Below are 14,786 nucleotides of genomic sequence, written 5' to 3' on the forward strand. Positions count from 1 at the left end.
TTAGCTTTCTTCCCAATGAGAAGGTGACATTCCCAGATGCAAGGAATACTTCTGTGGGCTACACTGTGGTTTGCCAGCCATCATATCAGCAACGGGTAACGGCTCCATGTCAGGTGAGCCACGGATGTTTGGTGTAGTTGGATGAAATAACCCTATCCTTGCAACCTCTGTTCCCTACTGAGTAGGAAAATGCACACACTTGAAATAAATATCAACCAGATTTTCTATTCCTTTCTCTTATGTGAATTTAAGGGAAAAGCAAAGGGAAAGTAAAGTTAAATGAAGAGTTATCTAAAAATATTATGTGAGTAATTCACAAATAAGAATTTTGACTGCTGGCTTTTCAGGATCCCAGTCTGGTTGGTAGTTGTTTAAGTTATACACCAAGAAGATCTAGGCTGGGGCGCGAACATATGGTCCATCTGATACTCAATTAGCTTTTCCCCAAAGGCCCTTGTAGTACATTTTTGATCTTGTTCTCATCTCTGTCCAGACAATCTTAGTTTCCTAAAAATAAGCACAGGGATACAGGGCTAAGTCTGCCCAAGGTGGTAGAATAGTTTTCCTACCTCCATTCAAGGGATACTAGTTAATTACCTTTAGCAAATTACTTGCCTGTTACAACCACATTGGAAGCAAATAAAAGAAGAATGGTCAGAGAAAAGGAGAAAATAATTTGATATGTTTTTTTTTCTTAAATGCCCTAGAGAAGAAGCAGGCATATCTCCTTATCCTAACTCTGTACATTTTAAAAGATGATAATAAATATGTACTTTATATAAAGACACAGAATAAATTGTGTATCTATACATCCACGTAGAATGAAGTGCTTTGTATACAGAGGAGAACTCAGCAGTGGTTTCCTACACTCTTCTTACTTCCTCTCGGTAATGATGATCCTGCCTGACTACCTACAGCTGCTGACCAAACCCATCCCAAGGGGCACTTTGCACAGACAGCCAAGTATCAGTGTCTGGAAACTCTCCACATGCAAGTCCTCAGTAATGCTGGCAATGGCTGGCATCTTTGTATCTGGCTGGAGTTGTTAGTAGAGCCTGTGATTTCAGGAAAGCAAGGGAAAACTAAAAACAAAGCATGCTTTGCAGTAAGGCAGGTGCTGGCTGCTGGGTTTTCCTGCCGCCGGGGGGACTGCATTTTGCATGAGGAGGCAGAAGAAAGCACTGCAACTGTAGTTCCGAAGCTTCTGTGCCTTTCTCCCTGCAATCTAAAGGGTATGTAATGAAGAGATGGCTGTCTAAGAAAGGGCATTAAGAAAGGGAAGAAATGAGTAATTCTGGAAGCATCGTGGCTTCCATCTGTCAAGATGTTTAGGTGTAGAAATGCTGACATAGGAGACGGAAGAGTGTTACTTTGCTCTTTTTCTTGCTTCTGAATCTTAGTTTTCCTGTTAGCTGTTTATTTCTACTTTAAAAGAAGCAGTACTTAAGCATTTACATCATGCATGTGCGATGGGGTGAGCTAAGGGAAGTGTCGCAGGCTCTCACGTTTCACGCCCTCCTCCTAGTCTGCACATTTGGTCTAGTTTGATCAGTAGGTACGGGAGGCGCAGGGTCCCTGGTGGGAGCAGTTATTTTGAAACAGGTGGTTCAGCGCGTTGAGGATCAAAGAACCCAGAGGTGCGAGGTCTCCCACAGCTGCAGGAGCTCTTTGATCTCAGCTGGAGTTGCTACCCACCCCGCAGATCAAGCAGCCCCCACTTGAGACAGGAATTTGCATTTGCGTAACTACCTCTTAGTCTGGTGGTTTACTCTTAGGTAGAAGAGCAACGGCCTGCTGATGGCAGAGGACACCCCACACTTGGGGTTGGCATTCAGTCCTCCCGCAGTCCGCTCTCTCCCCCTTACTTCCTGCCACGTCGACCACTAATGCCCACCCGCTGCTGACCACTGACCCTGGATGCCACCTACTCCAGGGCTGCTGGTTTCCTCACTTCCCCCGAAGAACCACACGCTGACTTGATGCTGATTTAACCAGGAGGCTCCGTCCTGGATGTCCTCTCTGCACCTCCACCTCACTGAATCTTCTGTGGGCACCAGAGCATGGTGCAAATAATACCTTGCCTTCTTGGATTTCAGCTAACATTTATTGAGTACTTTCTATACAGCAGGCTCTGTTAGGTTCCTTTACATCTGCTATAGATACATATTTTTTTTTTTTTGCTGATTTCTTTCTCTTTTAAAGTGTTTTTAAACTTAAGAGTGGTTAAACAGTTAGTGCTTTTAACTGTTTCTTAGTGAAATCATAGAGTTGTTCTTGTCTTATCTCCTGCCTGCCTGAGAACCCATAGCATTTTCTGTTTCTTTTGGACCCTTGCTGTGTTTAATACACAGAGGGTGTTCCAAACCCCACGAGTGATATAATTAATGGAATAAATTATTAGCTTATATTGGTGGAGTGGACTGAACTCAACCCTTTCTAACAATAGAATAACTGAACATAATTTGGCAGCCATGTTTTATATTTTGATGACTATATGCATCTTAAATACAAATATTAAGTTCAGGATGCTTATACACCTTCTAGTTACTGGATGATTGGTATTAAAAGATGTGCGTGCTCTGTGCATAATAGCATCGCAGTACTCTCTCAGTTCCACGTAGGGTGGCCACTCTCCTGGTTGGCCCGTGAATGAGGGGTTTCCCCAAGGCACAGGATTTCAGTGCTAAAACCAGGACAACCCGGGCAAACCCAGACATTTAGTCATGCCAGTCATAAGAAATGGTTTCCCCAGTGGAAGAAATTGACTTTACTTTTATATTAAATCCTCAGTAATGGATAGCTGTCACTTAGTTGTATTTTTTCCAGACACAAGCAAAATTTTGGATCTCTTATGGGCACCTTGGATAGTTTTTGTTGTTGTTTGCCCTGTTTTTACACTGGATGCTACATAACATTGTACATCTGACACTGGTATGTAGAAAGCCTTATTTCAGGAAGTTCAAAAACTTAAAAACAAAAACCATTTTCCAGCCAATTCCTTTATTACACACAGAGTGATTTACTAATAGTCACTTTGGAGTTAACACAAAATACCTATTCAGTGTAAGATTAAAAAAAAAATTTTTTAAAAAGCTGGTTCCAGTAAGGATAGTCCATTAAAAGAGACAGAAATACATCAGATTTCTCTGGTTATAGCTTCCTGTGCCCAGAAACTTCTAACTTTTTTTTTTTTTTTCCCACTGAGCTTTCTAGCTTTTCTCTGGAATTGACTTTTTTAGACTTCATGGCTAGAACTGTGGTTTCAATTAACTGTATCTGCTTTTGTACAGTGCAATCATTTACTTATGTATTAACAATCAGCTTCTCCTGCCGTGTCTGATCTCATCAGAAAATGAAAATATACCTGCCAGAGAACATTACTTATTTTCCTGCCTTCTCTTGTCCATCTGACTAGTCCAAGCAGGGAAGACTTTGGATTACTTGGAATAAAAGCTAGCTATTACTTCTGGTGCAAGACTGTTCCACTTTGTAGAGCTTATCTGCATAAACAATCGTGCAGTCTAATGGGAGAAATATAACGTTAAGCAAGTTTTCCAAATTTCCTTTATTAAACTTGTCCAACATCATTCTACCAAGAGAGGAATTTCCTTTCTGAAATACACTTCATAACCTTGCTTCCAGATCTTTAATTACTCTGTGTATATACTTTGTTCCTCTATGTCTTTCTAAATAACTGAGTTTGTAGAATTTTGCATTTGACACAGTGCTTGCACAGAGAGGTTCCACTTGATCATCATAAAGTTATTTTAAGGCTCAGGATTTGCTCTGATCTTGGCATGAGAAGTATGAATAAATAAAACTACTTTGGTTCTGGAATGCCCACATCACAACGAGTTGTTTGTATGGCATATTTGCTATACAGGTAATCATAAATTTTTAAAATGTGAATATTGGCTTTATCCTTGAAAATTTTAAAAAGAGTATTGATGATTAACAGGCATCAGTAACAAAAAGAACAGACCTCCTAACTGCCCCTCACAATTCTCTATAAACACTTGATGCCACTTGGTGAATTAAATGAAATTTCTCTGATCAGCTACATTCATTCACTTCACAAATAAGTGTGGAAGCTCTTCTCAAGGCCAAGTGCTCGGCATCCACTGGAGAGAAATCATACTCTGTGTGGCAGGGTGACAGTGTGATGAGCAAGACTTGACTGAAACGGTCACCAAAGAAAGAAATTAGTGTTTGTGAACTGATAGTTAATTTTAGAGTGTGAAACGTTATATTTTAAATATTACTTGTCAATTACATCTCAAATAAGTTACTAGTGCTTCCAAACTATTTAATGGCTATTTTCCCTGTAGACTCCCATGTTTTGAAGGTGCCCAACACATTTATTTTGTAATTTTAGTTTATCATTAGTATTTCCCAATAATCAAGTAACTGCCAATCAGAATACATGGAGTTGATACATTGCCAGCACCTCCCCTCTCCAAGAAAGAAGAAATAAATTTATTTCATTTTTTTTTCTTACACTGTGTGTCATGATTGTGGATATACAATTTCAAGTATTTTCAAATACTGAAAATCTCTACTACTGACTCGGGGGCCTTCACTGATCTAGTCTAATTCCCTCACTTATTAATATCCTATTAATAGACATTTTTTTAGTTGACCTGCCCATCTGTAGTTGACCTGGAGCTGTTCAGCCTCTGTTCTCAACACTTTGAGTGTTGCATCAATAGACACTGTCTCTGGAGGGCAGGAAGTGAATTGGAAAAGGAAACAAATTGACCACGTTCAGAAAGACTCAAGGTGCTTCTCCACTTAACTCGAGTGCTTAACAGGCGTGAAGTGTTTGTGGTATTTGACGACTCAGTGTGTTTGTTAACTTACATTCCTAATGGTTGTTAAGTTGACAATTATTGGGGGTGGGGGGTGGGAGGTGGGGGAACAGTAGCCCATGCAGCTGAGCTGGGGCCTAGGCACCATTATTCAGACTATTCAAAGCTCTTGCCTCCCTAAGCCCCCACGTACCCTTTTTCCACCCCCTACCCACCAGATATTAATCAAATCCTTCATCTTATTTCCCTAAACTGAGATTAAATGATGAATTTACTGGTTTAAAATTCTTGACACTAGCATAGGGATATTTGGGTACTGTGTGGAGTTAGAGAACTTAGCATAGCATCTTTGGCAATAATTTCAATTCCTCCAGGGAAAGAAAATATCTTAAGAGTATTCATGATGAAATGATAAAGGCTATGGTTAAGTGATAAGTGATTACCTAGGGTTTCCATGAAGTTTAACAAAAGATTTCCACAGTTTGCTTCCCTTAAGCTGAAATTGGACATTTCTCCTCTATCATGTGGGTTACACTGTATCTTTTTTAATTAAGGAGGTAAAATTGCCTCACATAATGTTATGTAACTAAAACTAAATAGAATGGTTAATACCAGTTACCAATTTGTGGTGAGGAAACTGATAGGTTTTATTTTATTCTTTTCTGGGTGTATTTGTACGTTTGTACAGTGAGCATATATTACTTCTTAATCAAGAAAAAAAATCATAATAAAAGTGGCAGAAGTACATGTGTAAAAATCCTACATATATCCTTGCCATAGCAAAGTAATTTTATTCAGTTTTATTCAGTACATCTTGTCTGGCTGAGTACCTGATGTAGTAATAATCCCTTCCATTTGTGTGTTTTTACACAGATTTTCTCATGTGGGACATAGAATAATAATCAATTTAGTAATGATGATAGGATACATAATAATATCCCCAAACAAGGAAATTACGGGTTAGATGTTTCATCTTGTTTGCCAAGAGTTAGATGATTAGCAAATAGCAGAGATAGAGCAGTATTTCTGAATCCCAGCACAATTTTCCCTTTTTATATGCTATAATTTCTTCTCTCCCCCACATGCACAAAGTTCTGCTAAATCTCATGAAGAGTACAAAGAAATATAAGTCCTAGTTCCTGCCATCAAACAGTTTATAATACTGTTGGGGTAAAAAGACCTATGCTGACAGAGAGATAATTAGCAATTCAGTGAATGACACAGGTACTCAGTGCCTGGCACATAGAAGGCACTCAAGAAATGTTGGTTAGATGGATGGATAAGTGGATGGGTGGATGGATGGATGGACGAGTGGATGAATGGATGGGTGGGTGGATGGATGGATGGGTGGATGAATGGGTAGGTGAATGGATGGGTGAATGGATGGATGGATGAGCAGAAGGGCAAGTGGACTGACAAATTAAACTTACAGGACTAGAAAGGAGAAAAGTTTACTCATCACAGGTGGTTGACCTTCATTAAATTTCTGTTGACTTGCATTGGTCAGAGAACATTTCAAGAAGAAGATAGACTAGCTAGGCCTTCAGGAATTTATAAGAGTAGAGTTTGACTCTGCAGAGAGGAGTACTGAGGGAATTGCAGGCCAAGGGTTCAGCCTGAGCAAACACAGTGAGGAAGAGCAAGATATGACCGGAAACTGTAAAGAAGTGAGCTTACTAATGCAAAAGGTCTGGTGAGGTTTGAAAATAGAATTGGACTGTATCATAGAACATCCTGAATTCAAGCTAAAGTATTTAAATAATCCACAAAGCATGGGCAGCTATAGACATTTCTGCATAAAATAATTGATGTTATAAGGGAAATGTTTTAGGCAACAAATCTGGTCAAAGTGTGACTTTGTGTTAAGTGTAAAGATAGGAGACAGTTTAATACAAAATGGAGGTTTTAGTATTCAACTGGGATTTTAAAGTATTTTTAGAAAGAGCTACACATGTAGATCATACTGTGTCATCATTAAAATGTTCCTATACGTAATTGCAATTTCTGAGACAGTTATGTCAAACTTAGCTTTAGATCAATAGGTATTCTCATTGAGAACTAAAAGATTACAACATTCAAGGATAAGAAGCTGACATAAAAGTCTAGAGGCCTCCAAATATTTGATGCATCAAGTTTAATAAATTTTTCATACACTAGAGGAAAGGTAATAATTTATATCTTCTGGAATATTCAACCTAAATACTAAGTATGTCAGGAAATTGGTATTTCTTGCATGTTAGTTATTAGCACTAGGAGAAGCTGTATACATTGTCACTTGTCTTTAAACCTACTAATTATTTTATCTTCCAAACTGATGATGTTATCACTTGAATACAAGGGGTTAGTGGTTAACAAGTGAGGCCAGGGAGCAAATCTTTGTGGGTTAGAATTTGATCAACCACTGACATAGTTGTCAGTCATAGCTAAGTTTCTCTCTCTCCTCAGTTTCCTCATCCATGAATGACAATAATAATAGTAGCACTAACAACTTAAGATTGTTGGGAGGATTAAATATACAAATGAAGTAATAATTCATAAATGGTACTCGTCTTACCAGTAATAATATATAATCAGGGAATAATATGCATTCATCTTTTTTTCTTCTTTTGATTGCATAGTTGTTTTATTTGTTTTTTTAAAGTCATTGCTAGACAGCTTGGCTCCCATAGGGATGTGTCTGGGTTCTCTGCTGAGTGAAATTATAAATCAACATGTAGAGCATAGGTTGCTGTTAACCACAGCGAAGCTGATCAATCTCTTGCCTTCCGTAGTGAGCCATCTCTATGGATTTGGACTGATGGATGCAGAAGCCATGGTGATGGAGGCGGAGAAGTGGACCACTGTTCCCCAGCAGCACGTGTGCGTGGAGAGCACAGACCGACAAATCAAGTAATGTTTGCTGCAAGACAGCATGACCATGCCCTAAAAGAGAGCAGGCCAGCGCAGGTGCTCTTAGCCCTGAGTTGCACATGGAAGCTAAAAATCTGTGTAGTTTTTTCCTAACGTAATTATCAAATTCTAAGGTCTAAGCTGTTAAATCTACACTAGTAGAACCCAAGGATCCTTAAAAGCATGTCTTACAAGGGGACTTGAGAGACCCTTACAGATGGGCATTCTTCAGTTTCGACTCTGTCAGCATTTCTGTTTGACAGTGCAAGTATTCTCCGTAAATTGGTGTACTCCAAAATCTAAGCCTAATGTTCTGGAAACTTAACTGCCTACCATGTAGCGCTCTGAAGAGTGGTACAGACTACGCAGTAATGAGAGTGCAGTTTATTTAGAGTCCGGGACCTGGTCCTCCCATTTCAGCAGCACGGACTCGGAGGCTGTGCTGACAGGATTTACCAAGTGCAAGTGAGGACTCTCCTAGGCACCGAATCCGAAGGAGAGGATTCATTTTGGTGATTGTATTAGTATTTTGCTTTTGGCTTTCTTTTCAGAGTTAGAAAAGTATTTATGAATTTTGATTGGTAAAAAACCATTATATATATAAAATAAACCACTATATATACACACACATACATACATACATATATATACACACACACATACATACACATACACACACACAGGCATTATAATTCTTGAAGAAATTAGTTAGGAAGCAGAAGTAAATAGACTAAAGTTTTTATTTTTCCATTCTACTCATTTGTGGCAAAGAATAAGAGAAAAACATAAAGGAGTAAAAAGTTAACCAGTATTTATTGAGCTCTTACTATGGGTCAAGCCAAGTGCTAGAAACTTAATGTGTGTTTTCTTATTAAAACTTTGTAACAGCTTGGGTATTATTCCCCTTTGACAAATGAGGAAATGGGATCAAATAGAATTATTGTTTATTCATTCACAAATTTATTTACCAGTTTGGCAACTATTTTTCTTACTGGATGCCAAGCACTGGGCTCGATATTACGGATAGACGTGGGAAGGAGAAATGCTTCCTGCCCTTGTGGAGCTTCTAGTCCAGTGGGGGAGTCAATTCAAAATAATATAATAAGTAGATAATTACAAATTATAGTAAGTGAATGTTGGAAATAAAAAGTTTGAATACTAAAAGTGGGCTGTCTAGTTTTCCCAACACCATTTGCTGAAGAGACTGTCTTTATTCCATTGTATATTCTTGCCTTCTTTGTTGAAGATGAGTTGACCAAAAGTTTGTGGGTTCATTTCTGGGCTCTCTCTTCGGTTCCATTGGTCTGTATGTCTGTTTTTGTACCAATACCACGCTGTCTTGATGACTGTAGCTCTATAGTATTGTCTGAAGTCTGAGAGAGTTATTCCTCCAGCCTCTTTCTTTCTCTTCAGTAATGCTTTGGCAATTCTAAGTCTTTGATGGTTCCATATAAATTTTAGTATGATTTGTTCTAGTTCTGTGAAATATGTCCTGGGTAATTTGATAGGGATTGCATTAAATCTGTAGATTGCCTTGGGCATTGTGACCATTTTAACAATATTGATTCTTCCAATCCAAGAGCATAGGATATCTTCCCATTTTTTAAAGTCTTCTTTAATTTCCTTCATCAATGGTTTATAGTTTTCTGTGTATAATTCTTTCACCTCCTTGGTTAGATTTATTCCTAGATATTTTATTACTTCAGGTGCTATTTTAAAGGGGATTGTTTCTTTACTTTCTTTTTCTGTTGATCCATCATTAGTGTAAAGAAATGCAACTGATTTTTGAATGTTAATCTTGTAACCTGCTACCTTGCTGAATTCTTCGATCAGCTCTAGTAGATTTTGTGTGGACCTTTTAGGGTTTTCTATATATAGTAACATGTTGTCAGCATATAGTGACACTTTTACCTCTTCTTTTCTAATTTGGATCCCTTTGATTTCTCTCTCTTGCCTGATTGCTGTGGCTAGGACTTCCAAGACGATGTTGAATAGGAGTGGTGATAGTGGGCATCCTTGTCTTGTTCCAGATTTTAGTGGGAAGCTTTTGAGTTTTTCACCATTGAGTACTATACTGGCTGTAGGTTTTATTATGTTGAGATATGTTCCCTCTATACCCACTTTGGTGAGAGTTTTTATCATAAATGGGTGTTGAATTTTATCAAATGCTTTTTCTGAAAGAGGTTGGAGGAATAACACTCCCAAACTTCAGACAATGCTACAGAGCTACAGTCATCAAGAAAGCATGGTATTGGTACAAAAACAGACATATAGACCAATGGAACAGAGTGGAGAGCCCAGAAATGAACCCACAAACTTTTGGTCAACTAATCTTCAACAAAGGAGGGAAGAATATACAATGGAATAAAGACAGTCTCCTCAGCAAATGGTGTTGGGAAAACTGGACAGCAGCATGTAAAGCAATGAAGCTAGAACACTCCCTTACACCATACACAAAAATAAACTCAAAATGGATCAAAGACTTAAACATAAGACAAGATACAGTAAACCTCCTAGAAGAAGATATAGGCAAAACATTATTGGACATACATCTCAAAAATGCTCTCCTAGGGCAGTCTACCCAAGCAATAGAAATAAAAGCAAGAATAAACAAATGGGACCTAATTAAACGTACAAGCTTCTGCACAGCAAAGGAAACCATAGGGAAAACAAGAGGACAACCTACAGAATGGGAGAAAATTTTTGCAAATGAAACTGACAAAGGCTTGATCTCCAGAATGTATAAGCAGCTCATATGACTTAGTAAGAAAAAAACAAACCACCCAATCTAAAAATGGGCAGAAGACCTAAACAAGCAATTCTCCAAGGAAGACATACAAATGATCAATAGGCACATGAAAAAATGCTCAATATCACTATCAGAGAAATGCAAATCAAAATCACAATGAGGTATCACCTCACACCAGTCAGAATGGCCATCATTCAAAAATCCACAAATGACAAATGCTGGAGAGACTATGGAGAAAAGGGAACCCTCCTTCACTGCTGGTGGGAATGCAGTTTGGTGCAGCCACTGTGGAAAACAGTATGGAGATTCCTCAAAAGACTAGGAATAGACTTACCATATGACCCAGGAATCCCGCTCCTGGGCATATATCCAGAAGGAACCCTACATCCAAATGACACCTGCACACCAATGTTCATAGCAGCACTATTTACAATAGCCAAGACATGGAGACAGCCTGAATGTCCATCAACAGATGACTGGATAAAGAAGAGGAGGTATATTTATCCAATGGAATACTACTCAGCCATAAAAACCGACAACATAATGCCATTTGCAGCAACATGGATGCTCCTGGAGAATGTCATTCTAAGTGAAGTAAGCCAGAAAGAGAAAGGAAAATACCATATGAGATCGCTCATATGTGGAATCTAAAAAAAACAAAAACAAAAACAAAAGCATAAATACAAAACAGAAATAGACTCACAGACATAGAATACAAACTTGTGGTTGCCAAGGGGGCAGGGGGTGGGAAGGGATAGACGGGATTTCAAAATTGTAGAATAGATAAACAAGATTACACTGTATAGCACAGGGAAATATATACGCGATCTTATGGTAGTTCACAGAGAAAAAAATGTGACAATGAATATATATATATGTTCATGTATAACTGAAAAATTGTGCTCTACACTGGAATTTGACACAACATTGTGAAATGATTATAAATCAATAAAGAATGTTAAAAAGAGAGAAAAAAAGAAAATTAAAAGTGGGCAACATGATTTTCCTCTGGCTCAATGATGCTCTTAGAGAGTGAAATTTAAGCTTTGACTATGAAAGAAAAAGAGTCAGCACTAAGAACAGCAGCAAAAGAGCACCAGTGAGGAGATGCTGCAGCTTCCCTGAGGCGGGAAGTCTGAACTATCCCAGAGCCTGAACTGATGCCAGTGTGGCTGGAGCCCAGTGTTCAAGAGGGTCGGTGGCACAGAAGGAAGCTAGCGAGGAAGACAGGAACCTGCAGGCAAGAGGAAGAGGTTGTTCTTGGGTCACAGAGCAAGGGAATGGTATGTGATCCAAGGTCACGGTGATCCCCACACCTCCACTGTACCATGGTACCCTATTCTGGTGGTTCACAAAGTGGATTCCATAGATTAGCAACATCACTGTCCCCAAGAATTTGTTAGAAATGCACATCCTTGGATCCACCCCAGACTTACTCAGTCAGAACTCTGGGGCCAGGGCCCAGCAATAAGTTTGAGCAAGACTGGTATTCACTACCTACATGAAGATAAAAGAACTTCAATTCCCCCTTTCCTCTCACTCGCACCTTTCCCACCAACCAGCGATAAGCCTTTAAACGATCTCATCATTTTGGTGATAGCACTGTGTCCTTTAGTACCCAGCGATCAGGTGGGTGATTACTCATGGCCTGCAGGTTCACTCAGCTGAGCTTTGCCATGTATTCTGCTCACATTCCCTTCTCTCTGTTGCAGGACAATTCGCCCCAACAGTGCAGTACGTTCCATCTACAAAGCTTCGGGCTGCTCCGATAACCCCAACCACCACGTCAACTACCTGGAGCACGTAGTTGTGCGCATAACCATCACCCACCCCAGGAGGGGAGACCTGGCCATCTACCTGACCTCCCCCTCAGGAACCAGGTCCCAGCTTTTGGCCAACAGGTACAGTGACGGCCCCTGACACTCAACTACTCTTTAAGATTGAAGGAGTCAGCTGTTCCTTCCTTCCTTCCTACCTAAGAACTAGGGGTGGGGAATACTTAGATGTCATGATAGGACAGTCATAATTTCGTTGCCCACACGTGAGCAGAGTGTGAAGCTGCCTAGAGTCCGTAGGCATGGAACAGTGTAACACGCAAGAGCTGCGTGACACTGAAAGAACGCTGCAGAAAAATTGAAGGCCACCTGTTGGTTCTTTTTCCTAAAAAGAGAAATGCAGAGCACTAACTCCTTAGGCCTCTGAAGTTCTCTCCCCTGCCCTTCAGTGTCTGCTGGCATTTGTTACAGACTAACTGAATGGTCTTGCCCAAGCACTTCAAAGTTAAAGGAACTTTTATCATCTTTAAAACAGGTGTTGGGGAAATTTTTTCTACAAAGAGCTAGTTAGTAAATGTTTTGAACTTTTCAGGCCATGCTTCTGTTGCAACTACTCAACTCTGCCATTAGAGTGCAAAAGCCACTGTAGACATATAAATGAATGTGCATGGCTGTGTGCCAATAAAATTTTATTTACACTAACAGGCTGAGGGCCGGATTTGGCTTGAGGACTGACTGTCGTTTGCTAACCCTTGTTTTAAAGTCTTTATTGCCCAAGAGGGCACACACAGTTTCTCTTAGTGGCCTCTTGCCTTCTCCCGACTCCCTCCAGACATTTCTCCAGCAGGTAATTGTACTGCCAGGATGATCTCGCACAAGTTTTCTTTTGCTGCATTAGCTTTTCCAGTTGTTGGAACACGGGTGGAAGGTACTTGTCAGCACATGGGACCAGAGTGGGGAAATGTCAGGTTGTCTTCTATGCCCTATTCCTATTACGGTTCTAAATACAAGCCACGGCCAGATGCCTAAAAGTTTTCTTAATTTGATGTTTTTCTCCAAGAGGAACGTTTAATGGGAGCAAAAACCTGATTGTCAATGGCATGTAGAGTCCAAATGAAAGCCAGCCTTTTATGTCAACATAGCCACCTGTCTACATGCCAGGTGACCATGGCAGTGGTGATGTCTGTTAGGACACTAACAACAAAGCAGACGAGTTGAGAAGCCAAGGCCAGTGCCAACCTGCAGAATCAAAGGTGAGACTGAGCCGTTGCCAGTTGCTTTTCAAAATCCCCAGATTCATCTGCTGTAGAAGAATGAGAAAAAGAGCAAATAGTATTTCTAGGCGATAGTGACTGGGAGTACAGATTCCAAAATCTTTCGTTGCCTTTTATTTCTGGGCTTGGAAGACTTCTTGTATTCTTGTTTAAAACCTGACGTCTTCCATTAGGGCAGAGGAAAGCCAGGGCTTCATTCTTTATGAAGCGCAGCTTTACTGCGATAGCTGTGTATGCAGGTGCAAGGAACGGAAGGATGCTTTGGCATCGGGTCACCAGGCATGCTCTCCTCCCTCCGCGGAAGGGGTCTCAGCTGCCACCGTTACCTGCCCGATGCTTCTCTCCAGCAAGCAAGGCGTTCAGATGTGCAATTGCATGATTAATGGAAGTCACACTAGCTGTTGTTACCGAAGCCAGGGAAGACCTTTTTCTTGCTTTTTTCTTTTTTTCTTTTCTTTACCACTGTTCATTTGCGTTGAGCTTGGAATATTCAGGTGGCACACTGTGAAGTACAAAGGCTGGCTTCACACGTGTGCAGCTCTTCTCTCCGGAACCCCTGCCATTGTAGAAAAACAGTCCCTCCACAGTTGCTGTTGGCTTGGAAAACTCAGGCCCTTCAGCGTGTCTGGGCTCTTCCTGCATATTTCAGTATTTCTTGTTGGCTTCCCCCGAAATGACTTCAGTGAGGAAACTTGCAAGCAGAGGAGCTGTGGCTTCCATCACACGCATTTGGTGGATTGCAGCGTCACTGGCTTCAGTCTCATGTGCATTCTTCGACAGCAGACTCCACTCTGCTCTTTGCAAGGTGCTGAAGCCAGAAGTGCTACATGACTTGTGTCAGCAGAAAGAAACAGGCATTTCAGATGCTCGGCGACCAGTCATGAGGTTTTCTTCAGTCTTCCCCATCGTGACCCCTTGAGAGTAAGGTTTTTACCTAGAGTGCATTTTCTTGGTCTGGAGAGTTTCTTAAAATGCTGCTCATTTATCTGTCTTCCATCTTGTTGCTGAAAATAAGTAGCCACACCCAAAGCAGGTAGACAGACTGGAGTGGAGGGAGGGGACTGGTGGCACTGAGAGGTGTCCACACATCCACAGCTCGCCTAAAACACTGCTCTGAGCATCTAACCCTTTAAATGTAGAACAGCTGTGCCTGGTCCCAAAACCACACCTGGCCTCCCCCCAGGGCCTGGCTCCCGTGTCCTTGTGCTTGACGCTAGTAGCGTCCCTCCTCCCGAGGCAGCTAAGAAGAGGTGGTTTCTTTTGGCAGTTTTTCCTTCTGGCATATTCCAAA

The 14,786-nt window shown here is 40.5% G+C and overlaps 1 protein-coding gene across 2 annotated transcripts in view; it reads left to right on the plus strand.

Annotated features, from left to right (window-relative positions):
- Positions 1-14,786, plus strand: part of PCSK5 (proprotein convertase subtilisin/kexin type 5) — a 413,695-nt gene that overhangs the window by 235,283 nt on the left and 163,626 nt on the right. For both annotated transcript variants that reach the window (XM_031449902.2, XM_010978064.3), the window contains exons 11-12: positions 7,580-7,697; positions 12,159-12,347. In XM_031449902.2, the coding sequence (XP_031305762.1) occupies positions 7,580-7,697; positions 12,159-12,347 (307 nt within the window). The remainder of the gene's footprint in view (positions 1-7,579; positions 7,698-12,158; positions 12,348-14,786) is intronic.

The sequence above is a fragment of the Camelus dromedarius genome, chromosome 10 (assembly GCF_036321535.1).
Source record: "Camelus dromedarius isolate mCamDro1 chromosome 10, mCamDro1.pat, whole genome shotgun sequence".
Lineage (NCBI taxonomy): Eukaryota > Metazoa > Chordata > Mammalia > Artiodactyla > Camelidae > Camelus > Camelus dromedarius.